Here is a 27,957-nt window from a genome sequence, read left to right on the forward strand (position 1 = left end):
TGGGCTGCGGCGGGACGCACAGATGAAAAAAAACGAAACCTTGCTGTACTTATGGTTTGTGATCTTATGAAGTGAACAGAATTAGTCGCATGTATGGGAGCATTTTGGCAAATTGAGGTAAAAGGAGTCCTCAAATTAATGATAAAGGATTTCTTTTTCTGTCTCTTGTCCCGAAACCATCAGATGACAAATGCATGAACCAATTAGACAGATGTGACCTTTTTCCAGGCATCCATTAAATTGTTCAACGGAGAATAGACACTGTTCTTGTTGTGACCGTTAAGAGTGATATTGAAAACTTTGAACTTAAAAGTTGAAGGTTCCCTCCGAAGTTTTCGAAACTCATTTCAGCAAAGACAGCCACACAACATCCAGAGCCCTGAGGAACTCCGGCCTGATCTCAGCATTTTATTCACCTCGGCAACCAGAGCTGCAGAGACAGAAGAGCAGTCACTAATTGGGATTAAATTGAAGATAATTGGATGAAAGAAATAAACTTCCTGATTAGGATAAAACACAGGGTCATTCATTCATTAAAATGTTTTTTTCTTTTTCTTTTTTTTTTTTTTTTTTATGGAAGAGCCAGGCAATAAAATGGTTGGATGTAGTTTACGGTAAGGCTTGAATTAAAGTATGGCACATTGATTAGGTGCCCTGCCAAATTGTAGAATAGCTGTGAAGTGGGAGTTGTCATGGTAAGTTTATATCCGGCTCATGGAGTCACTCCCACTGTACATTCTGTGCACGTGTCTGCAAGACATTTGCTGCATTTTAAAAGGAGGGACATTAGTGTTGAGACAACAAAATACACCAAAACGCGGTAGCCTCCACAAAAACATGGTTTCTGGACTGTTTACACTTTTGAAACATAGTCATTTAATTAACGAGACCACGTCTACTGTTTGTTTGGCTCTCGTTATTTTTCGGGACCAATGCCTCTGCTAAAAATGGCCACAAGGGGGCGTCAGTAAAAAACTATGGAAAAGCAAATGAGTTTGAATCGTTTGTTTCTAAATCTAAAATTCATTGACCTAAGACATGATTGACAAAAATATATCGAGAATATAATTTACTTAATGCAGCCTATACCAACATCTAATTCAAATTTTTAAACTCAGAACTTTTGTTGAATACATGACGTGAAGTTGGAAAAAACAGTTCAGCAATCAAACTGCTCCAAAACATTGTTGTTAGATGGCAGAAGGAATCAAGCGTTAAAAGTACAAAAGAAGATCTAGTCCAAGATGTGAAAGTCAGATAATGTCAGTAAACAAGCCCTTCAATAAACATGCTTTTCAGAGTAACTTTGCTCAAAAGTAAGTCGGTAAAAATAATGTTCACCAAGCATGCATCAAGATGCGCCTCTAATGCTCTATTCCAACCGATCTATTTACTTTTGATGTATTAATACTAATTTGGGGGGGAAAAATAGGTTTGGACGTGACAGCAGCAATATTTAATTTGCGTTTATGACATTGTCCCTCAGCTTTAAAAAAAAAAAAACAATCTGAAAAAAATATTTCCATTCAATTTTCCCTGACCTGCAAAGTAGCCTACTAGACACACAAAAAAAGACCAAGTGTGGAACCCATAATGGCTGGTGGCACAACAGCTGACCTGCTTCGAGTTCTGGTGAGCGTTTCGCGATGAGGATGAAGGTCAGCGCTCACTTATTTTTGATGCAACATATTGTCATCTCCTCTTTTGTATGAGCTCATAAAGGCACAACATTCCCTGTGGAGTGTGAATGGATTCTTCGTAGACTCGTGTCAATCAACGTACAAAGGAAAATCACGTTACTAGTCCATCAAGGTCAAGGCTGATGGTATATTGGGGGGGTCGTAGTTAATCTGCCCTGGAGGGGGTGTGGGGTAATATGCAGCTTTAGACCAAAAGACAACATGCACACTGACAATGGGCCAATGACTCCGGGACAGTCTGTCAACCAGGGGGGGGGGGACCCTCAGGAGGATTGACCTCACTCTTGTTAAAAGTGGACAAAATTGTCATTGGCAATACAAAATAAATTTAAAAATAGATATTGCTTGATTACATTTCTTCATATAACTTTGTTTCTTTATGTTTTCAATTGATTTGAATGCGGACACAAATATCCTTCACAGCTTTGAAAAAAACCCTCCCCTCCCCTAAATCATTTCCCCGAGCCCCCCACCCCCATCACTTTTGTTGTTATGTTCTATATGATCATAAAGGGCAGATATTTTTTACGAAGTGTCATCGGAACAATAGCTGGAGGCTAATCTCAGTGTGAGCAGGAGGCAAGCAGAGATTTTGTGTCGTTTGCACACTGAGCTAAACCTCGTCACAGTTTGCAGAAATCGTCATAAAAGGGGGGAGGGGCAGACAGTCACTGGGGTGACTCATGATGCTTTGATGAAAGCTTTTTGCACTACAAACTCATGCGCTCGCCCCCACCAAATACTAAACTGTTCTCTTTTGTGTGTTGTTTTTGTTCTTTTTTATACCCGTCCATTAATCCGAACCGCTCATCCAAGTTAATTTCTAGAACTCATGATATTTTACTGCAGGTGTTTTCCCCCTCAATTCAAGCTGGTTTTGCAATTCGAGTGGAGCGTTTTTTTCCCCATCCCAGCCATTTCCTTGCTCGTGCAGTTTCATTGGGTTGCTGGGCTTTCCCATTGTTCCGACAACATTGAAACCTCACCAGTGTGACACTCCTTTCCTTCCCTTTCCCTTACGATGCAGTGAATGCAAACTCAGCAGTATGTTCAAAATCCAGCTGTCTTGTTTAAATTGGAGGAAAAAAACAACAACAACAACAATTTGACCATTATTGAATGAAATGCAATTATTATTTGCTTGCAGCCTTGGGGAATGACGTACTGACCGATTTAATTATTACAAATGCTGGATTAATTGGATTACTGAGAAGTCTATCTCGAATAATTTCCTCTATTTGAAAATGTACATCCGCTGCACAGAAGTAAAAATGAGTGAAGCTCGAATTGTTTTCGAGGAGAATTAGGAAATTGACCAAATGACCGAAAATAACTAACTTATTTTCATCCAATATTTTTCTACTAGATATTGATAGCGTGCTAGTGGCTATTTGCTTCGATTGCAACAGAAAAGCGCTCCTCTATTGGCCGACCAACTGGATGAGGGCGAAGAAGAGGCGGGCGGTCCGAAGAAGAGATGATGATGATGATGAAGATGATGATGATGATGATGATGATGCGACCGGTGTCGGCTGTCTGGACTGAGCGCGACCGCTATCGTTGTTACGTCAAGCCGGCCGGTATCTTTTCCCTGGCTTTTAAAAGTCCCCATCCGCGATGAACTTCATTCATCTGTTCATTCCAACAATTTTACATGCGCTGAGTTTGTTGAGGTTCCGCCGGCTGACACCTCGTGAGCACAAACAATAACAAGTGGAAGCGATTCGAGCACAACAAAAGATTCAAGGTGAGAGCTGTACTCGTCGTAAGATTATGAGAAGGCATTGCCGGTTTAGCTTTTGACACTAACTGCGGGGAAACAAAAGGCTAGACGATAGATTGAGAACGTATTTGGAGCTAACACACACGTTTGTTGACTTGTATCTGCATTTGAATTGGAGCTTTGCCAAAAAGCGCCAATACTAAACTCAAATGTGTATTTGCTGTGGTACTGTATGGTGGATTCTAAGAGGTATGTTGTACTGTCAGCTGGGAATTGTTGACATGTCAACATCTGTGCTTTTGGTCACTGACAGCAGGTTGTTGTTAATGGTGTGATATCCACCGGCCAGAAAAGGGGAACGTTCCAATCTGAGTTTGGTTTGCTTTTCAACCCACATTCAGGCTCCTCATGTCAGCTGGTTTGCACTGTGTGAATATCCTGTTACCCTGGACAAAACAAAAGAAAAAACAATGGGCAGGCAGGAACGTGAGATCCTGTATGGGTCATGTGTCACTTTAAATCATACAAATAGTGTGCTGCAGAGATGTTTACAAAGTGGAGAGATAAGATCAGAACTCATCATGGTGGGCATGGTGCTCCCAACTTTCATTTGTTGTGACAAAGGTGGTTTATCTGGAGGACATCCAGTAAGCAGGAGGTGTGAGGAAGGAAAAAAAGCTCAGGTTTGTTTGTGTTTACTGTACGTGCAGTTTGTTCCTCATGAAAGCAACATGTGCTTTCTCTCTGCGATTCTTGCACACGGACTACAAATGCAGCACAGCTTTGTGTCAACTTTAGTCTGGGATGTTCAGCTGAGTTTAATGCGGTCAGCGCTTCCAATTCAATAAAGCTATTAACCCCTGGAATATTCCAGCACGGCTGCGAGGCCAGACGCAGATACAGTATTTGCCAATCAGGGCCCATTAACTAGCGTGTCCAGATTGTGCAGTCAGTGCGTGGAGCCTCTAAAAGAAAACACATTTAGAATATTTTGTAATTGAGCCATTAATTCTAAAATGTTTGGATAATCATGTTTCTTTCTACAATGTCTTTATTTATGAGATGTCAATATTTTGTCACCCGAAAACGATTAGAAGAAATCAAATAAAATAGAACTATATAAAAAAAGAAATATTAATATTGTGAGTCTAACACACACATGCACAGTATGTAAATGAGGTTATAGTTATCGTCAATGCACTCTAAACAGAGTGAGGAAAGGTTCCCACTTATTCGTCATACACCTATTATATGCAAGAAGTCAGCATTTTCTTTTCTTTCCCACACTTTTTTTTTTTAGCACAATCACCTCAATGCACGCTTAAATGAGATGAGGGACTTTGTCAGTTGACTTATCTGATATTGTTGTCAAACTTGTCCGTACAATTCAATGCATCCGCAAGAGTACAACTCTTGCCTTACTGGTTCGGACAGATGTCTTTCACTTTGTAATTGAAATCAGGAAAAGAGGAAGAAGCCAAATCAGCTTCACTGTCCATGAAACAGTTTTTGTTTTTTATATTTATTTAGCAAAGTCAGCCAACAAGCATGAAAGCGGACAAAGTTATGGTTCTGATCAGGTCATGTTAAATAAAACGAATGTTTAATGGAAGTGCAATGACTTCAATTCGTAATGTAAATACTCATATTTTTAATTAAACCAAAATAAAATTTGGACTGCGTGAAATCCTTGATTGAATCGAACATCTATTCAAAGTGAATCGGAAATCGAATCGAATCGGACCCTGGTGTATCGAATTGAATTGATTTTGGAAACTTGAATCGATACTCAGCCCTAGAGTAGGGGAGTGTTAGTTATTCTCTATTCACGTTTGGGACTTTTTTCCTGTCCACTCTTTATTGTCCTGTAAACACACATAATAATGTCGACTCAGCGCGGCTCACAAATGCACTCACGTCTACCAAAATAAGATTCTTCTTTCAGTATTTTGTTGCTGGACGCTCACTTCACATGCAGGAGCGCTCTTATTTCCCGGCGCATGTGTTTCTGGGTCAGTGATTATCAATCGGCCCGGCAGTAGAAATCAATTCAGACCTTCCCAAGCAGACATGAGTTTAGAGATTAGTTATCTGTTGTCGAAGCCAAACCATGGCTCCGTTTAGTGAACGGGAATGTTCTTAGTGCTTGTCCATATGTAATGTGGTTCACACCAAAAGTTGTGTCAACAGGAAACTCTTTCCCATTTGCTGCGCCTTCAGTCGTGTGCAGACGCAAACCTGCAGCTCTTCCTTGTTTCGTGTCTGCTTTGTCCTCTCAGACAGGACAGGACATCCTGAGTCAAACAAAGAGTCAAGCAAACACACGTTTGATGACTCAATAAGCAACATTGACTTGGATGCGATAAATATCAATTATCCGAATTTTCTAATGGTGGTTTTGTTTTATTTCGGAGAGGCTCTGGTCTGCTGTAAATAATGACTTATATAATGTTCTGTGTTTGTGTTCCCGTTGTAACAGGCCGAGGTTAGCTCCAACAGATTTGTTATACTCGAGGGAGCCATTTGCAATATCATCAAAATAATCTCCTTGTGGATGCGCTCCTCTCAAATTACAGAGCTCCAGCTCACTTGTGATTTACTGCCGCATCTTAAATGGTTGAATAGCTTTAAAGTGCATTTGTAGGGCTGGAACTACTGATTTTTGTACATTTTTGGGATTAGATTATCTTTTTTGTCAATCAATGAATCAGATAAAAAAAATGTGTTTTTCCCAACATCTCTTTGTTAAAAACATGACATTTGACAGAGTAATGACTTCACAAACAAATGAAGTTACGGGTTTGGTCCGTAACATGTCATAAAATAGAGAAAATAAAAGAAAAAGTTTTATTTTGATTCAACACAGATTATCAGTTTGTTTTCACGGAGTACTTAAAACATGGAGAATATTGATTGTTTAGAAAATGGAATTCCGAGGATTTGGACAATTTTAAGTGAAACAATGGCTCTAAACCAGGGGTGGGCAAACTTTTTGATTTGTGAGCCACAATGGGTTCTAAAATTTGACAATTCTCAATGAAAATGAACGAACGAGTGCGCCTCCTAGTGGGGACACAAGAATTACTGGGGGAAAAAAAAATTAACACGGTTTATTCATTTAATTTTTTTCAAGTTCGGCGGGCCGGATTAAAACATTTAACGGGCCCACATGAGGCCCCCGGGCCGTAGTTTGTTCACCGCTACTCTAAACGATTAGCAAGAATACTTTTCAATGGATTGGCACATGATTTAAATAAATGAATACATTAATAGTTGCACCTCTCATTGATATGTGACAAAACATTTCAGAAAAAAAAAGCCTTTAATTTTATATTGACTTTGAAATGAAAACACCAGCACAGAAAATCTTACGTGCCTCGGAGGGTTGTGCGCTACAGAAGAGGTGGGCATGTCTTCTGATGTTTAGCTCTATCCACCCACTCACATGTCTGTGTCAGCCCATCCCGCAGGTACAAAGGGAATAAAATGGCTGGAGCTGCTTTATTATGGTTCCCGTTCTTACTTCTGAATGGACAAAAAAAAAAAAAAAACACGACGAAGTATTCCAGTGCCTCAGATCTAACAGCAATCAATACAGCTCAAAGCTTCGAGCCTCTTGTGAGTGTTTCTCACGTTATGTGCCAGAAGAGATGCAGGCAAGGTGGAGAGACACCCTGGAGACGAGCAGGATGTTCTCACTCCCGATGCCCTCCAGCCTGTGTAGTCCAGTTATTTCCTGTCTACTGTTTTTTTTTCGCCCTCAACCTTGACTTGAATTTTTTATTTTTTTTGCTTTTGTCTGGATTACATCAGTGTTTCATGTTTGTGCGTGGGCGTCGTTTGGTGGCTCTGCGAGTGGAGCTTGTTTGTCTGAGTACTAAGGATTCTTCATGCATGGAGTCTCATGTGAGTCTCTCCCTTTAGCGGTTGCCACCTGCAATGGCGAATACGAACACCCACACACATCACAACGAACGCAAATCACTGGCTTTGTTGTTTTAGTCATTGTAATGCATTTTAATACGATAAAACAGATGTGAACAAAGTATGGCACGGGGGCCACATCTGGCCCAGACACCGTTTCTGACCGGCCCTTACCGTGACCATGAAGTCAAAATGATAAGTACACTTTTTGCGATATTTAGCAACTTTTCCAACCCGCCTCGCAACTATTATTTAAATCAAGAGATGGGCAAAAAATAATACAAGTGTTCCTAAGGCTAGTAACATTTTTATTTCCTGCACGGTGGAGAGAAGTGGGCCAATAAGTTTGGGCCTGATAACGTTGGACACAAATTTACGGTATTAGTTGTCACTGTGTCCTTATAATGGTTAGTGCACAAAATTCACAAAAGTATAAAGATGTCATTTTAATGATTTTTTTAAAATAATTTTTTTGAAATAATTTTTTAGCAATTTATTGAAACAAGGCAATATGCTTTTTTTAAATGCATTCAATGTGCTTGCCATGTTAGCTTGGCCCTTTGCAAGCCTTCCAGTTTCTCATGTGGCCCCTTCGCAAAATTAATTGTAAAAAAGAGACAGCGTTGTTGAGCACTTTATTGTTCAATTGTTACACAAATGCACGATGAGGAAATCACACTAAATACTCAATAAATTCTCAATGTTTTCTGAGAATATGTAATTATAACGTCACGACAAATGAGTACCTGCTCACAGTACAGTACATTCCATACGGCTTAACGTGAAAGAATCATTTAGCCGCAGTCACCTTCACCGCTTCAACGGCGAGGGCGAAGAAGTCATTATTATATGTGAACCGAAACCGATCACCTTGCGGGTCCAACATTGAGAAAAGATGGACTGAGGGAGTTCAAACACAAATTCATAAAATTATATTTGATGGCAAGTAGTTTTTAAAAACTTCTCACAAAACCTTTCTAGTGCTCTTTTCATTTTTACAGAAATTGCTTATTTTTTGTCTTGAACTCATTGACTACCATTGACGGCTAAATCATGTGCAGCATCTTCCCTTTTTAAACAAGTGACGAGGACAGGAAAGTAAACCGCACACCACTTTGCATTTTGTCCCCGCATATAATATGTGACGTTGGGGAAAATGTAACAGTGGAGAAATCTGTGGCTTGATTAGTTTATGGCTTCATGTTTGGTTGCATTGTGGGTACCAGTTGAGCATATGCGTCCGTGATTATCACAGCGTAATTAGTTTAACTCTTCGGATGACTGATGATCCGCGCGGCTAAAATGAAATTAGTGGAACCCTTCTGATAATACTGCTTAACAAAGACACAGCTTCATAGTTCATATGTGTAAGAGTGATTTGAATTGACAGTTTCCTGCAACAACAAAAAGACACACACACACACAGAATTAAGCATTTGATTTCGAAATTAGCAATAGCGGGATACATTTTGAGCTCTTGTCATTCTTTGTTACATTCTCAAATGCTTTATAGCAATAAGGCAAATAATCAGTGAGACACATTGCCAGGGTCAAAGTTCACAAATTGTGTTCAAATTGACCGTAAAGCTTCTCATGCAGGTGCTGAAATGAAGACGTAAGAAATGTCGCGCTTCAGGGTGGAGGAAGATTAATAAACACAACTGAGAAATTTGCTGGACACAACCCTATCTATTATTGAACTATTAAGAACATTTATCGCTTTCTGCATCGCTCTATTATTGTTGTATTTATTTGTGGTCGTAATGACCTTGAAACATCGAGTTAGGTGCGCAGTGAGCCAACAGTGGTTCTGTTTTGAATTGCTCCAGGGTCCTTATAGGCTTTTGTTCGCATAATTGGCAAATAGAATATCACAAACAAGCCCCCCCATAAATTACTGGTAAAGACAATTTGACATTTTTCCACAGTCCCTAAAGCCACCTCACCCCAACTATTTTTTCCAGGCAGTTTTCCCACACTGCAAATGTCTGGATCTTGTGTGGTCGCTCGGGCCTAATGAGCCTCCGCAGATGTTTGATTCAAATTATGTAGGTGGCAAACTGCAACGAGGGACATGTGGTCTCTTCGCTAATCATTTTGCTGATTACTCATTGGGCGCCACCGAGGCCGACTGCTTAGCACATCCGCCTCACTGTTTTGAGGTTGTGGGTTCAAATCCATATCCTTATTTACTTTCTAGAAAACTAAAAAGAAATATAGATCAATTGACAACATAAAATAACTTTATCGCAATTTGTTTTGTTTTTTTTAGTTTCTCTCTGCCTTTCCTTTCTACATGTCAAATATGAATATCTTCTTTAGGGGGTGCAAGCGCGATGCAAAAAGAACCCAACACCTTAGAGCTAATTGGCGCTGACAATGAGAGCGCCACTGCCCCCTACTGTAGTGGATGTGCAAGTACACTTTATTCGAGTCGACCCCTGGGTTCACACGTTCCCCGCCTGGCATCGCACTTGCCCCCTCCAGGAGGGCCTGCACCATTATTTGAAAAGGGGCTGCCCCAAATTAACTACATTTCGCTGGTACCAGACCAGAAGCCAAAAGTCCAATTTTCGTATTTTATGTTATTTTTACACATTTGACCAATATAGAGAAATTAGGTTAGTCTTGATTAAGATGCTGAAGTTTGGTCTTGATTCATTTTTGACTTGTGGAAAAAGCCCAGATTCCCAGCTCAAATACGACAAGAATAAACTGAATTTGAAAGTCTGCGTTTAAGCATTTTTTGATGCTGGAGGCTGGGGTGATAAATTAGTTAAGAGCCCAAAAACCGGCATCATAACTGGATATAATTTTTTTTAAACTCCCGTATAAGGAGGCTTATCAGGAACGGAATTCCAGACTAGCCAAACGCTCGGCTCTTGGACTTTATTTTCGCTCATGGCAAAAAAAAAATAAATAAGCAGATGTTCTTTCTTCATTTCTATTACCATGAAAAGGATTAACATTTGTACGTATTTCAGGAGCAAGGAAAGCCCACGGCAGGATGACTGAATGGAAACAATTTGTTATTTTTAGTGCGGGTTGTGATGCGTTTCAGGTTGAGTGAAAGTACGCTAAACGATAAGCCCGACAAAATTCTGTGGACTGATTTGGAATGAATGTGGCATCCATTGCATTTCCCCTTTCTTTCGGATATGATATATAGCACGAGTGACACAACAGATTATTATTTTGCTGGCTTGAAAAAAAAATTAAATTTACGGTCTCAATGAATCCCCAGGCTCAAAGTTTGTCTGACATCGCTGCCCTGCTCACGATATACATGACTTGTCCCGGCTATCATGAATACAGCCCATAGTTTGTGTTGATCGAGGCACTCGGGACGTAAACTCACAAAACGGTGGACTGTGTGCACGAACACAGCCGGCCCACTTTCATATTTCATTATCCCTTCTTTATTTATGTATGACTACAAATGGTCCACCTATGCAGGATCCTAATATTTGACAGCTGGCTTCTCCAGCCTTTCAGCAGTTCTTGGTGAAAAGGTGCAAACGAGGTCCTGTGAGGCACGTTACCCGTCTTGCACGTGTGTGTTTACGTGCATACAGCGCACGTTTTGCACTCAGCCTGTCAGCTGTTATGGGCTCCAGCTTGTCAGCTGCAGGCTGCTGTGGATGACAGCTGTTTCATGCTGCGCCTCACTCACTCGGCGGCCCCCCTCACCTCCCAACCCCCTCTTATAAAACAATGAATCTGCCACTTACGCCACGTGCTAATTGCCGTCCTATGCGGAGATGAGCTTGGGGAACTGCAAGTGTGATGATCTTGACAGTAACGCTCCCTTGCATGACCTAGCTTGTATTCTCAGCAGACCAAGATCTCCTTTATTAAACGAGTTCAAGAGAGTGCGAGACAAAGGAGCGCAGGTCTCATGTCTAGCTCTCTCAAGTGAAAATAAGGGCACAACTGAATGAACAATGAAGAGCCAGATGTACAGTAAATTGAAAACACCCTTTAAAAAAAAATCATTATCTGCCCCTTAACTCATTGACTGCCAGCCCAGGTAAAATAAATGTGTTTTTTTATTTGTCGTCTATATCCGTCAATGGCAGTGAATGAGTGCATTTTTTTTGGCCTTTTCTTTTTCAAACTGTAAAATAGGGAGCTACATTTCTCTGTCTGGTGTACCTAAGTGGGCTTGACCACAGTTCCTTGATCCCGGTGTATCCGAGTACACTGAAAGCAACAGCAAGAAAACAATCGACCTTTTTAATGGTCTTGTTCTTGTATGAGCTGCGTCGAGGACTGCTTCCAAGAGGGCCATCAGATGGCATTAGGTCATCATTGCATTTGTCATGGTAGTGCCAGGCTACAGATCGGAGGGTGGGGGGGGGGGCATTGAGGTTTGGTTAGCAGCTGTTTCGATTGTTGCAATAAATTCGTTTTTGTATATGAAACATGTAAGGCATGAAAAACATTGTTTAAAAAAAATAAAAAATAAACCATTTAAGAAAAATAAGAGGTTAATTCCTATTCCTTGGTTCCTTGTGCAGTGGGTAACGGCCAATCAGCGGCAAGATGCCTGTTTGCTTTTTCACCTCGAGTCACACGCCCTACAACAGACTTAAAGTTTTCTATTTTCTAAGATCTAAAAAAGCTTTAACATGTTGTAAATCACTAAAGTTGTTTAATAAACATGCGCTTAAAGGCATTTGAACGAAGTCAAGTTTTGGAGTTTTAATGTTTAAAAATTCTGACACAATTCCCCCCTTTTTTTTCCAAACAATGAATATCGGCTTCAAATATTGGTTATCGGCCTCCATGACTACTTATAATCGTATCGCTATCGGCCCTGAATAAAAGCATATCGGTCTATCGCGATACAACAGTCACACCGATGCTATATATTTCTTCCGATTTGATCTTGCCGAGTGATCTGATCATCAGCTGTACATACATGCGTTTATTTTTGACACGTGACTGACTCGTGTGTGATCAACAGTGGCTAGTATTCAGCCTACGTGTGGGCTGTCACCCGAGGCAGCTGTGGCCTTTCATGCCTGCCTGTTCCTCCCATGGTTAGTCACAGTGATCCGATCACGTGATTACGGCTCCCCGATGACAGAATCCCACGGACTGGCCGAACAGCATGCGTTCCGATATTAAAAGACCCACTTTTTTTTTTTGACGGCTTGGATAGGCTCCAGCACGCCCGCGGCCCCCGTGAGGATAAGCAGCTCGGATAATGGATGGATGATGGATATTAAAAAAAAGATTCGATGGGAACAGGCGGCATAGCATTTTAAAGCTCCGTTTTATTTAAGTAAAAATTATATTATTATAAGTTAAAACATTTGTTCCAGCAAGTCATCATATACGGAGATTTACCCGATTGTGATTGTGTATGACTGCTTTTGTCTTAACTAGTCTTGATCTCACGATGGTTGAAGATGGCAAATAGCCATAAAAACATTTTTTTTCTCCCTTTCACTTGTGCTAATTGCAGCCAATTTAATGCTTGATATGTTATATTATTCACAAAGTACATTTGGAGGTAATTTGCACTCGCTTTGTGTGTATATATATTTTTTTTGCATAATGTGGCAGCGAAACATGCAACTGGGAACTGACTACAAAAGAAATGAGTTCATCTCGCATTTACGGTAATGGGGCGGAAAAAAAGAGTGAAAATATACAAATGGATGACTGTTAAGGTCACAGTTTTGGTTTTCAGACATTTGAAGAAACCGAATCGTCTGTATAAACACTTTTGGTTTTGGGAAATTTGGGCACATGAAACAAACAACATCATATTGTTTCCGTGTCGTTGTTCGCAGATGTTCACTTTATTTTTCTTCAGCCTTTTTTGTTTTCCGCCTTATTTATTTGAGTCAGGTGTGCAGTGTTTGCACATTTGTTTATGAAGCTCAGCTGTGCACACGAAAACATCTGGTCATGACTCGCCAGCACGTTCATATCAAAAAGTTTACCATCAAAAAGCTTTGCAAATGTTTAACGCCACCATTCCACTTTCAAATGTGCCGTGTCAGTCGTAGCACCCTCAGGCAATTATTTTTTAACGCTCCTGCAGAATGAAATGGGTGGAGATGTCTGGACTCCTCAGGAAATTGCGCCCACATCCGAGACAGACTCAAAGCCAGTTCCCGTTTTTTTGGTGACATCCAAATTTTTGTTGAGCGGTGCACATCCAGAAAGAGTTTGATAAGCATTGGTCAACCTTCTACATGATGTGGTGATGGATTTCTTTTTCCTTTTGTTACAAGCAACTCAAGACATTTTGAAGGCAAAAATTCATCAGTGGCTCAAGAAAAAAAAAATACTTACGCAGCCAAACAATTTCAATTCAATGGTTGAAAATTAGGGTTAGTATTGGAGTTTATTATTTTTTTTGTTTTTAATTAAGCCACATAAATGGATCTACTTTGCATGATGGCCCGAAGTGTTTATGTAAAATAACGTAGCCGTGCTTCAGACGATCATTCTTTGCCTGATACGGACCGCTCGCTATGACGTCAACTGGGCCGACACAGGACACAATGTGTGTTTGTCTCACAGAATAGTAGCTTTCATCACATTACAGCTCTTGGGAGTTGCGCTAACTCAAGCGATCCGCAGGCGTGACCGTCGGTAGTAGAAATTGGTCGGAGACGCACGGCGGCTCATGGCTCTGCGCATGATTCGAGGAATGGAGGACCTGGTGGCATCCAGCAGCCAGCTCATTTGGAGCGTGGCACATGAGACCTTGAGGAGGTGGTACGACCGCGCGCTGTTGCCATGCCAACACTTTATTGTGGCCTGGTTTAGGATTGGACATGGCTACCAGGTATGGCGGCTTCTTGGCTTATGGCTTCATCGTTTTTAACTCATTCGCTGCCATTGACGGATATTGACGACAAAAAGTCAAATCATTTTACCTGGGCTGGTCGCTTCTTTTTAGCATCATTTTGCGAATGGAAAATAATGCTTTATTGAGTCATTATCTAAGTGTGTTTATTTTAGTGAAGGCACTGCCTGCTCCTCAGAACATCCATGGCACTCATCACAAAGCAGAATGAGCTATAAAGGAACTTTGAAATATATTGCCGTAACACTTGCCTGTGTGGTGTCCACGTTGTGCAATCAAGCACTTTGGCTAAAAATAGAAGTGGCCTGCATGTTTTGCTTGGTTTGCTAGTTATTTTAGGAGTCCTATTTCTGTTGGGGTATTGCATTTTGAGTTCATGATGGACTTGTTCTGTGGATATTTTGCCATGGTAGGATATTTCAGTGCCTTAGTGTGAATTGGTTTTTTTTGCCGTTCGTCAACTTATGTGTGCCCTTGTCTGTCTCTTTTTGCGGTGAATAAGTGTACATGTGCTTAACAGTAGTTTCCTCGATTTTCCTCTTCAACTTTGCCTTCGTTGAATAAAATGTCAGGGCTGCAGGGTGGCCCCAGGTGACCTCTGTGTTAGGGGATTCTGAGAAAAGCGCTTTAAAAGAGGTTCATGACCGCATTGATGATGAGACTTTGAAGATTGTCAAGTATGATGCAAACGTTTGTTGCTGCTGTTCACTAGAAACCGCTTTTGTTCAGGTCAGGTCCCCTCCAGCAGCTTCCAAGCGCCACAGCAAGACAATAAACCTTAAGAATTAAATGGAATATTTGAACTTTAAAACATGCAATAACTTCTTGTCTTGATTATTTATTCTATGTATTATTTACTATCTTGTTTCAAAATTAAGCATCTAGAGTAAATACAAAAAATACAAATAAGGCATTGGGGAGATTTATGTAAAGGTTCAAGCACATTTGAAAAAAATGCATTTAGACTGGATATACGTTTTCTCTTTTAGTTCTTCCCATAAATTCAAAATTCTTAAATATGTCTCGTATAGACTAATTTAATTAAAAGTGCCTGAAATGCTTGGCATAAATTTTGATTATATTTAAGCTACTGACAGCAGACAGAATGAATTGCAATGCTGTGTAAAAATGTGCACTGTTGCAATAATGTGTCCGGCCACCAGGTGGTACCAAAATCACAATTTTTACAATTCACTTTATTTTCTTGTTCCAAATGTTGAGTTGTTTTTATTCCGGTATCTCTCATTTCTTAAAATGTTTAACACTGGCCAATAATCATCTTATATAATGTAAGCACACTATAGATTGTACTCTCTAACTTACACGGAGCACACAAATGTGAAATACTGTACAGAAACTTTATAGTGAGCTAAGAGTGGGATTTTTCCTCACAGTACAATTTGATTCACCTTGTCCAGAATCACACATCTGTCTTGCTGACTTCAACAGATTTAATCTTGGAACAATTCATCCTGAACATTACACAGGGACTTCCATTACACTTTGGTAGAGGAAGAAATCTTCCTCTGATTTTCTTTCTTTACAAGAAGCACATGAAATTATATTTCATCGGACCAGTGCAGATACAGAGGAAGGATACGTAGGTATGACAATAGAATGTGCGCAACCATCTGGGTAGAAGATCCTCTTCGTTTAAATGACACTTTCACAAAAGCCATATACAGGTAAATGTATAGGAAACAGTGCTCAAATTAATATGATTCGTATGGAATTGTATCTTGTTTGCTGGTGTGAGGTTTCCCATGTGGGAAAGTGTCTAGCGGTTCAACTTACCTATTCATTCACAACAAAGGCAAACATGACACTCAAGTGAATCTCTGTTCATCCTCACAAAAGTCAAACAAGTCTAGTACACTTCCGGCTGTAATTGGAAGCGTGGCGGCTTGTACGTGGCCACGGGTGGTGCTGGAAACCTTTTTTTTGCAATGAAGGCGTCAAGTTGCAAAAGCTGCCATGTCCAATCTTTTCTTTCTTCCTTCAGATGACTGAGGGACGACAGTGCCAGGTACACCTACTGGACGGTCGGAGGCTTGAGCTCCTGGTCCAGGTACAGAATTGGGTCTTTTTCTATTTTTGACATATGATCCTGCATTCCTGTGAAGATTAGAAACGGAGGTGTAGTAAGGGAGAGGAGGCATGATGAGGATGATGATGATACTCAGAGCCCAAAAAATGACAATGAAGTATCTTGAATCATGAGTTATAATTTATAATAAGATGAAAAATATTTATAACTTCTTTTTTTGCAAGCCAAAGCTTTTATCACGAGACCTGCTAGATTTGGTGGCATCCCATTTCAACCTGAAGGAAAAGGAATACTTCGGCCTCTGCTTCATAGATGACACGTAAGTACTTTGTTCAACGCAAAGCATAATAATGAGTAACAAAATCATGTTTTTAATACAATCCAGATTTGTAAGTACTTGTTTAAAAGTGTCTGATGCAATATTTATTCTCTGAATCCCTTTTTAGTGGACAGAATAACTGGCTTCAGCTTGATCGAAAAGTCCTTGATCATGACTTCCCCAAGACTTCAGATCCTCTGGAAATTAAATTCCTTGTGAGGTGAGCAGACTTGTGTAGAAAGCTCTTTTTTTCCCCTCAAACTTTTGATGGTATGGTGAGAGCACCCCCTAATTTAAGACGGATGTTGACCAGCAGGTGGCAGTCATGTAACTGTGTCAACAACTCAACAACTGTGTGGAATGCGTGGAAATGATAACTTCACTTGATATAATACAAAGTAAACTCTTCGCAGGTTTTACATCGAGAAGATCACCTTTTTAAAAGAAAACACGACTGTGGAGCTGTTCTTCCTGAATGCAAAATCGCTTGTGTTTAATGTAAGTTTTATTAGAACATAATGTTCTACTGCATCTCAACTCTAAATAAATTCAAGACGATGGGTTTAAGTTATCAAAGATTAAAGCCAACCGACGTTTAAAAGTATGTGAAATACTTCCGTACTTACTATATTTAATGGTTGCAATTTATTTTACAAAATAGCAACAGTGCACTTGCACATGCCTGCGTACACATCAAGTATATTTTGCTGAATTTCTCCCACGTTGTGAGCATAATTTAACCAGGGAGGGGTAGTTGAGAGAAATCCAAGGAGTTAATGAATGCGACAAACGGTCAAACTTTGTAATCCATTGGGGTGGGGTGCGTTTTCCAGGGGGCGGGGGCGGGGGTAGCATACTGGTAACCATGGGAAACGGAGACTGTTGAACCTGCTCGGACTGTACCACTTCAGAGGGGGGAGTTTAGTCTTCAAGCTTGCGGCTCAACTAGAATTACCATGAACCCAAATGTGTTAACTTTATCAATAAAACCACCAGATGAAGTGTGATATAAAGCTACATGTAATACGTGTCCATAAAGAGTTTTAAGTACGTCGTTGTATCCGTGTGATTAGTGGTTCAGTCGGTAGCGAGAGGACCGAGGTACCGTTAAAAATAGTGTTTGGCTCAACTGCACTTTGTGGTCGCGCGTGGAAACGAAATCGTTTACCATTAACCATCTTTTCTGCAACAATAAAACAGGAGGGCATCGAAGTGGAGAGCGAGCACGTTTTCAAGTTAGCTGCATTCGCATTACAGGTAAGGAGGAACCGCTGCTTTTTGTGAACCTTTAATTTGACTAACAGTGTGCAAGGCGGCTCGAGCAACATTTGAAAGATGTCGCTTATTTATGGTGCAAGAAAACCCAACTCTGTTTGTGTTGTTGGTGTGAAATAGTGCATGCACACTACACTGGAAAAAACAACATTTCTAATATGTGTTCAATTGCAATTTAGCTAACTAGTGTATGAAACGTAGTAGCCATCTGTTGTGACTTTGCGCAGCCATTCGTGTTCTAGTCATGCTGTTGCTTACTCGGATTATTTGTCCTTTTTGTAGGAGGTCAACGGTGATTACACATGGTAAGACCATTTTGTACTTAAGATGATAGTTTTACTTCAGAAAAGGCATGTGTGGAAGAAATTGTAAACGCATGCGAATTGCACAAATGCCGCGATTTTGTAACCTGTTATTTTTTTTTTGCACATCAATCTGCTCTGACGGGACACATTACATTCAAGCAGAGCAAATAAAAAGTTTCGATCATTTTAAAGGTGCTCATGCATTTATGGAACATGTTGCAAAATAAGTATTACTCTGTCTGATTTGTTAAATTTGAACCACAAGAGCGAGATTTATAAATTATCATGTCTCTGTCACTGTTAATGAAATACAAAATCATTTTCTTCAATGCAAAATGTATTGGATCTCATTTGATTGTATATGTTAACTTAATAGAGTTTCCAGTGTATGTCTAAATGCACCCTATGAATACTTCATTGATGTATATTTAATATGTAATGTAATCTATGCATATATTAGTTCAAGTTTCGGGGGAAAGTTCCATTGAGTTACAGTATATCAGCAAAGTGACATCAGATAGTACAGCACATAATAGTCTGGTGGCAAGTGTACACCCATTGTGTCCAAAGTCCAGAACCAGGAAGCGTTTATTAGTTTTTTTTGGTCTAAGTGTAATGCCTGCTTTACAGTAGATAATGTTCAACCAGCTTGGTTCATTTCTAGCGACTTCTCTCTGTTAATGATTCCCTTGAATTGACTTAACATCCACTTTAATCTAAAAGAATTAGTACGTGTTGTAATTGCACAATATTTGTACTCTGGCTTTGTCGAGAGGTACAGCGAGAGAGAGAGAGAGAGAGAGACTGTTTAGAGATTGCCTCTATAATCTGTCCACCAGTGGAGATAAGCTTAGTGTGCCTCATAGGCTTGACCTGCTGATAAGGTATGTTGTTTTATTTTGCCAGGCATAGGAATGGAAGCCATTCATTGGCTGCGACCAGTAAATAGTGCTCAGCAGCGTCTGCAGAACTGGTGTATTGTCCAAATCATTTGCCTCTGAAATGGCCTCTGTCGTCGTTGGTAACACAAATAATTGTGCTTTGTAAAAAATGAGGCGTGGGGGATTGCGCATTGCATCACAGCCCTGATCTTTTTTTTTTTCCTTCCTTTTTTTTTCCGTGGTACAAATTCTTGTCCTCTTCTGTCATTTGGAGTATTTAAGTGATGCTTTAATTGTCACCATTTGAAACATCGATTATTTTGATGCGCCGACTTGGCTGCTGGTGGATATTTTTATCTGAAACTTGTTAGCCAATCAGAGAAGGGCTTGCATGGGTAGTGAACCAAATGAAAGGGGTCAAGGAGAGTTTTACTCTGAACTTGGAGGTGTTTTGTTTTTGTTTTTTTGCTACACAAACTGTTTCTCAAAATTATTATTATTATATGAAGTCTCAATAATCATCCCCTTATGGCTATGTTGTAAAAGCGTTTGTTTTGTTTTTGAATATATTTAACAATATTTATCAGATCTCTATAATTTTCTTTTTGTTTCAGTCACGTGACAGTATTTCTCTTTTGCCGTCAATGAAGCCCTTTGTTCCTGCTTCTTTTCATGAAGAGGCTCAGTAAATCCCTAAAGTCTAAACGGGCCTCCTGTGCGCTGTATCAGCAAAGGGCCCTGTAGCGGCGAGATTAGCTGGAAACCTCCTCCAACAGTTTGCTGTCTTAAGAGGGATGAGCCACGTCCACTGTCCAATGGGAGACAATTTAAGTCAAGTTGTGGGCCAACCTCCTGCTGAGAGTTGAATTCATACGCCATCAATTATTTTTAGTACTCCGGTGAAAACATCCATTGCTATTTAGGTTTCGCTCCAATTGAATGCAAAACATTTTCATTGTCAGCTTTCATTTTGCAGTACGACTTCATTCTTGTTGTTGTTTATCTTCTGTAAATAGCTTCAATAGCAATAAGTAAACATTTACCTACAGGGAAATTAGTGCCAGCTCAAATATAATTGCACTCGGGATGGGCATTTGATTAAATTCCCCTGATGGAATCCATCCAATATCTAAGCTGCTTCTCACGAGGCTCGCGGGCGTGCTGGTGTCGATCCCAGCCGTCTTTGGCCAGTCGGCGGCTCACACCCCAAATTGGTTGCCAGCCAATCGCAGGGCACACAAAGATGAACAACCATTTGCTCTCACGCTCACACCTCGGGACAATTTAGCAGTGGTGGGCGGTCAAGGCCTTCAAGGCCTTCTCTGCTGGCCTAACATAATCAAGAAATCATGATCAGATTCTTCACATTGATGTTTTATTATATCCTAGTGTTGTATTTTTAGCTGAGAGTTTTTATCCAATCACAATTCAGATGGCTCGTGTTGCCAGGCAGATTTCATATTACAAATTAAATTCATTAAAAAATTAAGAAAAGTGAAAACAATACCTGTTATGAAAATAATTCTAATAAAAACATGAGAGAATCTCAAACTCATCCTCCCTAATTGTATTTGTGTCTCTCTGCCAAAGACGCGCCGTCGCAGCTGTGCGGAATAGCTGATACACAAAGTGCTATGTCCAGCACGCCGGTTAGGCTGTGTCGGATTGGGCTGCAGGAATCAGCCTCGCGCTGCAGGCTGCGGGGAGATAACAGACGTAGTAATGAATTCCAGATTGCTGACAGGGCAATGTGGCGGTGGAGTAGATCACCCCCGACAACATCAGGCACCAGCTCCTCATAAAACGTACGCCGTGAAGCGCGCCGCAAAGTGCCGTGGCAGCAAAACCCAGTCAACCTGGGGGAGGGAGCCACAGGGAGTGGCGAGCGTCTCTACCCTTGCTCAAAGCACACTCGTGTTTTTCATTCGTAAGCTCGTTCACATAACGGGATCATTATGTCTCTCCTACGCTGTCAGCGGCTGTTCAATTGAATTATTCTTAGAAAAATAAACTTAAATGGACATTTAGAAATGTCAATTCAAGGCCAACTGGACGCTGAGCTGCAAAAAAAACAACAATCCTTTTAGTTTTCTATTGAGGTTCTTATTGGATTAGTTAGTTTCCTTTTGAAGTATTGTGCTGAGTAAGATGCCATATGCTGCTTTTGGACAGTCCGCCTTTCAACTCGGGGCTGGGTATCGGTTGAAATTTCCAAATTTGATTTGATTCGATACTCAAGGGATCGATTCGATTCGATTCCCGATTCACTGTGATTGATTTTCGATTCAAAGATTTCACGCAGTGCCAATTTTCCTTTGCAGCTTCTTCTGAGAATGCCTTCCAAACCAATTACTACAAACGTCTTGCTCTAAAATATAAATATAATTTTTTTTTTTTTTTCAAACGATGCAATATAGTATGCCAGGCATTTTTTAATTCTGTAGCTTTTGTTGAGCTGCTCAGTGGACTGGCCTGCCAAGCCAAGCTCGCTTTTTTTTTTCTTTTTCATCTTAAGTGTTTTCTATCTCGGACATGACGTAGCAAGATACACATCGACTCCGCAGAACAGATAACATAGCCAGTCTGTGTTTTTCCTCACAAGACTGGAGGCCCCTTGACATTTTTGGCAGCGATCATGAGACTCTAGCTGTTAAAAATCGTTCATGGTTGATTTGACGACCAAGCGAAGGTGCTGCAAATCAATTGGCAGTCGTTAACCAACAATATTTCTGAAACGGCATGTGCGTTTTGAAATCGCTTGGGTAATTGGATTGAATATGTCTTCTGAAGGTCTTTAAATGCTCTCGATGGATTAAAGGCCCCCCCGTGTGCTATAGACTGCGTATTAAGTTTGGCAAGACATCAGTTACACGCAAGTTTACTCTTGGAACGCACAGTACTTCATTATCTTTGCACGGAAGATAAGCGAGATGACACACTTTGCTGACACTGCACTTTTTTTTTGGTAAGGGTTTATCACCTCAGTTATTATTTTTGCTATCAATATCGAAACATGAACAAGAATTCACTTGGAGGCACAAATGTGATTTTTGAATCATCTATTACACACTCATTACCATAAGTGTAATTTTTTGGGGTCTTTTTAATGGTCTGTCTTTGCTAATATAAATTGTAGATGAGAAACGCGATGTCTCGTTCAGAATAGCTCAAAACAAGAAATGGACGCTTATTCACTACCAGCCGAGTTAAAAAAAAAAAATGGATCTTTGACGTCTTTAGCCATCAATGGCAGCAAATGAGGTAATTCTTCTTTTTTTTTTTTTTTTTATATTTACAGCACTAAAACGGCCATATCAAACTTTAAGCATCTCCCAGTTCTGCCCACCCAAGTTCTCAGGAAACACCCTTCTCTCAGTTATTGGTAAGTTATTGACCACCTCAAGCCGCAGCATGTTCACAGTTCGACACAATCACATCCGTGCACATTTTTGATATTTTTCTTTAGTGTGCAAAAAGAAGCTCACCGTCCTTACAGATTGCTTTTTTATGTCTCCATAGTGAGGACAAAGTGATTGACCATTACAAGAAACTGAAGGGGCTGACCAGAGGACAGGCCATTGTGAAGTAAGCTTGTGATTTCTTTTCTAATGCACTTTTTGATCGGGGAATTTTGATGTGTGTTCTGCACAAGCGGCGGTTGCCGCCAGGCCAGAATGTGAATGCAGTCGTTGTCGTATTTCACAACGGTTGTTACTCAGAACAACCCTCGCTCATTTACATAGCGATGTTTGCACCCTTGAATTGATCAATGGGCTCGGCCTTCCGCTGTTTTTTCAGTGGGAAGCGCATCGATTTCGCTTCCCTCCGTAAATGACTGCGACTTCTCCACGACTGAGGCTCAACTCTGCTGGCTGTACAAAGGCCGCAGGTTGGCAGTGATGGAGTGCAAGTGAGTGCATTCCTTTTAACCTGCCCCTCTCTATCTCTCTGTCTCGCTCGAAAGGTATCTGACCCTGGTGGAGTCCTTGCCAACATATGGAGTCCATTATTACCCAGTAAAGGTAAGATCAGTGGCTTCAGTAAAACGCAACGGGCTCCACATGTGGAAACTTCAAACCCTCGTTAACGTCCAGCGATGTTTGACTAATGATTAACATTTGAAAACAGAAAGTATTCAAATCCATTTGTATACGCTGGTTGTGTCAAGTCAAGCAATTAAATTACATTATTAAAGTAATTAATCGCGAAAAAAATCCCGTAATTAATTGCGATTAATTGCATTTATTTATTTTTTTAACTAGGATTTTTTTTTGGTGAAGCTTTTATAACGCTTCAATTTTGACAGCTCTAGTAAAAAGGTCAACTCAGGACAAAGCAACTCAATAAACAACTGAACGTACATGTGTCTGCGCTACACTTGCTCACGTGGATCATCTTGGAACCGGTGTCAATAACGCACCTTTCGATATGATCTCTGCTGCAGTGAGCTAAATTGTTTTTCTCACACTGTCACTAATGGGGCAACTGATGGCAGGTGGTTCTGCTTTTTTGTTTTCCTGCAGGACAAGCAAGGAATACCCTGGTGGCTCGGTGTCAGCTACAAAGGCGTTGGCCAGTACGACTTACAAGACAAGCTCAAACCAAGAAAGGTAACGCCCCCTTTTGCGTACGCATTTAATCATTAAAAAACATGCACAGTTCTTCCTTATGAACCTTTGCTACGAGTATTTTGTTCGCCCCGACACGGTTAATGATCATTTCAATGTGTAAACTAGCATCATTAACATCTCCATTCCCATGTCAGTCAAAAGAAAGCAGAGAGTAGGTGGGAAGAGTCAAGGTTAAATCAATACGGAAACGGTGAAAGAAAAAAAATGGGATTGCTGTACGATGAGAGTGGGACAAATGGGAATTCTGCAATGGATGTCATTTGTTGTGAATTGATTCTCTGGTGACGTTTGTGTGTTTGGATGTATAATATTGTCCCTTTGGAAGATGGGACTAATGGCACGGTGGACGACCGGTTAGCACAGTACAGAGGTGCAGGGTTCGATTCCGGCGCCGGCCTTCCTTTGTGGCGTTTGCATGTTCTCCCCGTGCCTGCGTGGGTTTTCTCCGGGTGCTCCAGGTTCTCCCCCAAAAAAAATAAATAAATAAAAACATGCATGGTAGGTTGATGGAACACCCGAAATTGCCCGTAGGTGTGATTGTGAGCATGAGTTGTTGTTCGTCTTTGTGTTCCCTGCGATTGGCTGGCAACCAGTTCAGGGTGTTCCCCGCCTACTGCCTGTAGACGGCTGAGATAGGCGCCAGCAAGTTACGTGGAAGTGTTAGTGGAAGACGTATTGCAATTTTTTAAATTATATTATTTTATTACAGTGTTAGTTGAGAGACGTATTACTGAGTTACACAAAAAAAAAAAAATGGATCACTCCATTCATTTTCGGGAAGCCCATTCAAAAACCCAGGCGGGCATTTTAACCTGAACGTGTTGTCCTTTTCTATCCATTGTGAAGTCGAAAAAGTTGACGCTGCAGGTTCTGTTGTTCCACCGGTTCCCAAAACATCAGCGAGCTGTCTGTGACGTGTGTGGCATTTGTGTTCTGTAGGAAGCCGCAGGCCTCGGGGACTTGGATTGGCATTCGGCCAGCTGTGTTTGTGGGCGTTAAGGGTTGGAAAACATGCACTCAGTCGTTTCCTGTTGTTGGCCAACACGCCACCATATAGAAATGTGCTCCGTTCGCATGTGCAGTCAAATCTTAATCATTTCGAGGCTGCCGCTTGGTGCTTGCCTACTTTGGAAATTATTTGTTGAATTTCTTTCGTGATTCTTGATGGAAACTAATGCACGTTGCTTCATATTTCTGAATCATGTTGTGTCAAAAACTAAGCAGCAACATTTTCTAAGAGTGTCTATTTTGGGTTCCAACTCATGAATGATGCAAGAATTCCAAATCATGTTCCGTACAAAGTAAGCCCCCGAAATAGAAGAAACTGAACCGATCACTTTTACAGGATGCGGTTCTATTTTTATGACGCCGCTCAGTTTATTAATTGGAAAAGTGAAGTTGCCAGCAAAGCAATCCAAGTAGAACGCTATTGACAAAGAGAGGAGTGGACCGAGCTTTTTTGAATACGCCGTTGAGGTATGCGGGCCTTGTTTGTGGTTCCGGGTGCTCCGATTGTGGCGATTATTGATCGTGACCGCACCGATCCTGACTGAAAAGACGACTCAAACTAAAACCACAGGCATCCTCGACAGTCATGAGAGATATGACAACAATGTTGACGTAAATATTATCATTCCAACCTGCTGGATAAGCATGAAAGAATTCAGTATTCTCCTGGCGGTTCTGTTGAGGGATCTGCAAGCAAATGACTTGTAGTGTCATGCTGGTTGCCTTTTGCGCAGATTGAGGTGTGTCACATCCCAAACATATTTTGGCACTGTCCTCAGAAGCTGTCTGTGGAGTGTGTGTTTTTTTTTTTTTTTTTTTTTTTTTTTTTTATTATGTATGTGCTCGCACACGTGTGAACTTTCTCCTCCTAAGTTTTAATGCAGATAGCTTTGACGTTATTTGCTGCATGCCAGTTGTTTTCCTTATTTAGTGTTGGTGTCCCTCTGCCCGTCTTTTATTTTTTTTTCTTTCACATCTGCAATGCAATTGATCGGACATGCAGTAACACATAACCAGGTCGGATGAGTAGGGAAGCCGCTGCATCAAAGCGATCTTCTTGGCCAGATGCTCAGGGATGACTTTGTGGACTATCTGGCAAGAACTCAAATTGAACAATGCCCCCCGACCCCCACACACACACACACATCAAAAAAAATTTGCAATCACTTGGAACTTTGTCTGCTGACTTCATCTTTGCAGGGCCTTCGCAATGTCTTTTTTCACTTGAAGGCTCTGGCGTTCGATCTTTGGGTTCTTACTCGTAGATGCATGACTCATCCACGGTGATGCGTCTTCTTTGCAAGTCCTGTCTCATTGGTATGCTCGTTACGTGATGACCTAACAAAAAGGATGTGAATTATAAAAAGAAGCACGAGGGGGGGGGGAACGCTCAGTGGCTGCAGAGTGCTGAGATTGTCGCCCGTCCAATTACATGGAAGGGGAAAACGAGTCGCTTGTATTCCAAAAGTGTTTTGTGACACCAGTCCTGGAATATTTGTGGCACACCTTGTCCCGTGTCTTTTTTAATCTGTGGTTTAGTCTGTCTGTGGATCGATTTATTTGATGCGTCTTTTTATTTTTGTGACGGCAACCCGTTTGTCTGGTCTGACTAAAATGGAAAAGCTATGTAGGCGAGAGAGCGAGAGAGAGAAGCAGCTCAGAGCGGCGCAAAGCCGAGGGTGAGGTGTCTGTGATGTCAAGAGGACGGGGGTGGTTAAAGGGGTGTGGCTCAGCTGAAACTCTTGCAACACCTATCTGGTTCCCGGAGAACACACAAGAAAGGGCATTGTTCAAGGAAGCTCAAGCACGGTGGGAAACTCCAAATTCAAGAAACGGGAATAAAAGCACGGATAAATCCAACGTTGACCTTTCCGGTAAGCTTTTATCATCGTCCTAAAGTTTGCGTTGAGTTTTTGAGAATGTCTTGGTTTGAAAGAGTTTGTCGCCTGATAGTGCAGAGGTGCTTGTGGTTTTTTTTTTTTCTACCCGAGACATACTCTCGCCTGCAGACATGAATGCTTACACCTTTCAGCAATTCATTATGGTTCTTTGTGCACATCGGAATTAGACATCGGAGTGTCAAGTGAATTTCTTCTGATGGATTGTAAAAAAAAAAAAAAATGCTAAAATCCAAAATCAAAATGCTGCAGCCGTGTAATAGTAGAGTTGTGCAGTATCATGATTTTTTTCGCAGGGGTTATCGCCACCTCGGTTTCCTGTCAAATTGAAAGAAATCTGCCGTTCTATTACGTGTGTGGACTATGAACAAAACAAGCCACTTGTCTATATTGTTTCTTTTTTGTTTCATTAAGCTCGAGTCTTGCTTCACCGAACAAATTAAATCTGGGTGTGTGTGTGTAGCAGAGAACATGTCTTCGGTGCTCAACAGAAACTGAAACGCCCGCTTGAATCACCTGTGGTTGAATTCTTCAACTTTTTTTTTTTTTTTTTTCATTTTGTTGGCTTCGATTGTGTGTTTGTGTGTGTCCTCATTGCTTTAACATGAACAAATCTCATCGCGAGCAATCTCTCTTTTTCTGCAGTTGTTCCTGTGGAAGCAGTTGGAGAATTTGTATTTCCGCGAGAAGAAATTTGCGGTGGAAGTTAACGACCCCCACAGGTCAGTTAACCTATCGTAACAGATCTTTGATCTATTCTCTCTGCTGTCACGTCTTTTTTTTTTTTTTTTTATAGCGGCATCTCTGTCTATTGTCATGGATGTTCTTATCCCTCGCCTTGCACCGTCGACAGTGCTCAATTTAGAGCTTGTTGTTAATGACGAAGGTGCCTCTTGACCAAGTGCTTTCCTGCTCTTAGTGGGCCGCTTGATTTCATCTTCGTTTGTGTTGCTTTCTAACATCTGAGCTGCCTTCAAATTCTTCAGAACGTATTGCACGTATGCAAACGTTTAAAATTAGGATTGCTTTTGTGTAAAGTAACCAATGCAATAATCAGTCATTGTTCGCTTTGTTCTCATTGTGGGTAATTTATCATTTGTGGTTTGGCCTGCAAAAGAGAAAAAGTTTTTTTTCATTCTCAACAGTCGAACAGTGAGCAAGCGGACGTTTGGACAGACCGGCCTTGTCATTCACTCCTGGTATGCCAGTCATTCGCTAATTAAAACTATCTGGGTGATGGCCATCAGTCAGCATCAGTTCTACCTGGACAGAAAGCAAAGTAGAGTGAGTATCCGATTATTTCAGCAGCTGCTTATTTTTTATTCATTTTACAAGGCTGCTAGTAATTTGTGTGTGTCTTGTGTAACTTCATTTTGGACATGGACGAGATTGTTATTGAAAGGGGAAAAAAGGA

The 27,957-nt window shown here is 40.8% G+C and overlaps 1 protein-coding gene across 3 annotated transcripts in view; it reads left to right on the top strand.

Annotated features, from left to right (window-relative positions):
• The first annotated feature begins 3,205 nt into the window (after positions 1–3,205).
• Positions 3,206–27,957, top strand: part of frmd4ba (FERM domain containing 4Ba) — a 33,434-nt gene continuing 8,682 nt past the window's right edge. Inside the window, exons 1-13 of one of the 3 annotated variants that reach the window (XM_088308991.1) lie at positions 3,206–3,447; positions 16,182–16,247; positions 16,451–16,545; positions 16,673–16,765; positions 16,959–17,043; positions 17,746–17,802; positions 18,103–18,125; positions 22,305–22,388; positions 22,526–22,591; positions 22,971–23,028; positions 23,530–23,616; positions 27,189–27,265; positions 27,689–27,827. In XM_088308991.1, coding sequence (XP_088165117.1) covers positions 16,182–16,247; positions 16,451–16,545; positions 16,673–16,765; positions 16,959–17,043; positions 17,746–17,802; positions 18,103–18,125; positions 22,305–22,388; positions 22,526–22,591; positions 22,971–23,028; positions 23,530–23,616; positions 27,189–27,265; positions 27,689–27,827 — 930 coding nt within the window. In that variant the 5' untranslated portion in view covers positions 3,206–3,447. Of the gene's footprint in view, positions 3,448–13,959; positions 14,159–16,181; positions 16,248–16,450; positions 16,546–16,672; positions 16,766–16,958; positions 17,044–17,745; positions 17,803–18,102; positions 18,126–22,304; positions 22,389–22,525; positions 22,592–22,970; positions 23,029–23,529; positions 23,617–27,188; positions 27,266–27,688; positions 27,828–27,957 lie in introns of those variants that run through there. The other 2 variants (XM_088308988.1, XM_088308990.1) reach the window with 2 other exon arrangements.

Source organism: Idiotropiscis lumnitzeri, chromosome 11, assembly GCF_059441095.1.
Source record: "Idiotropiscis lumnitzeri isolate Australia: NSW breed Sydney's pygmy pipehorse chromosome 11, RoL_Ilum_1.0, whole genome shotgun sequence".
NCBI lineage: Eukaryota > Metazoa > Chordata > Actinopteri > Syngnathiformes > Syngnathidae > Idiotropiscis > Idiotropiscis lumnitzeri.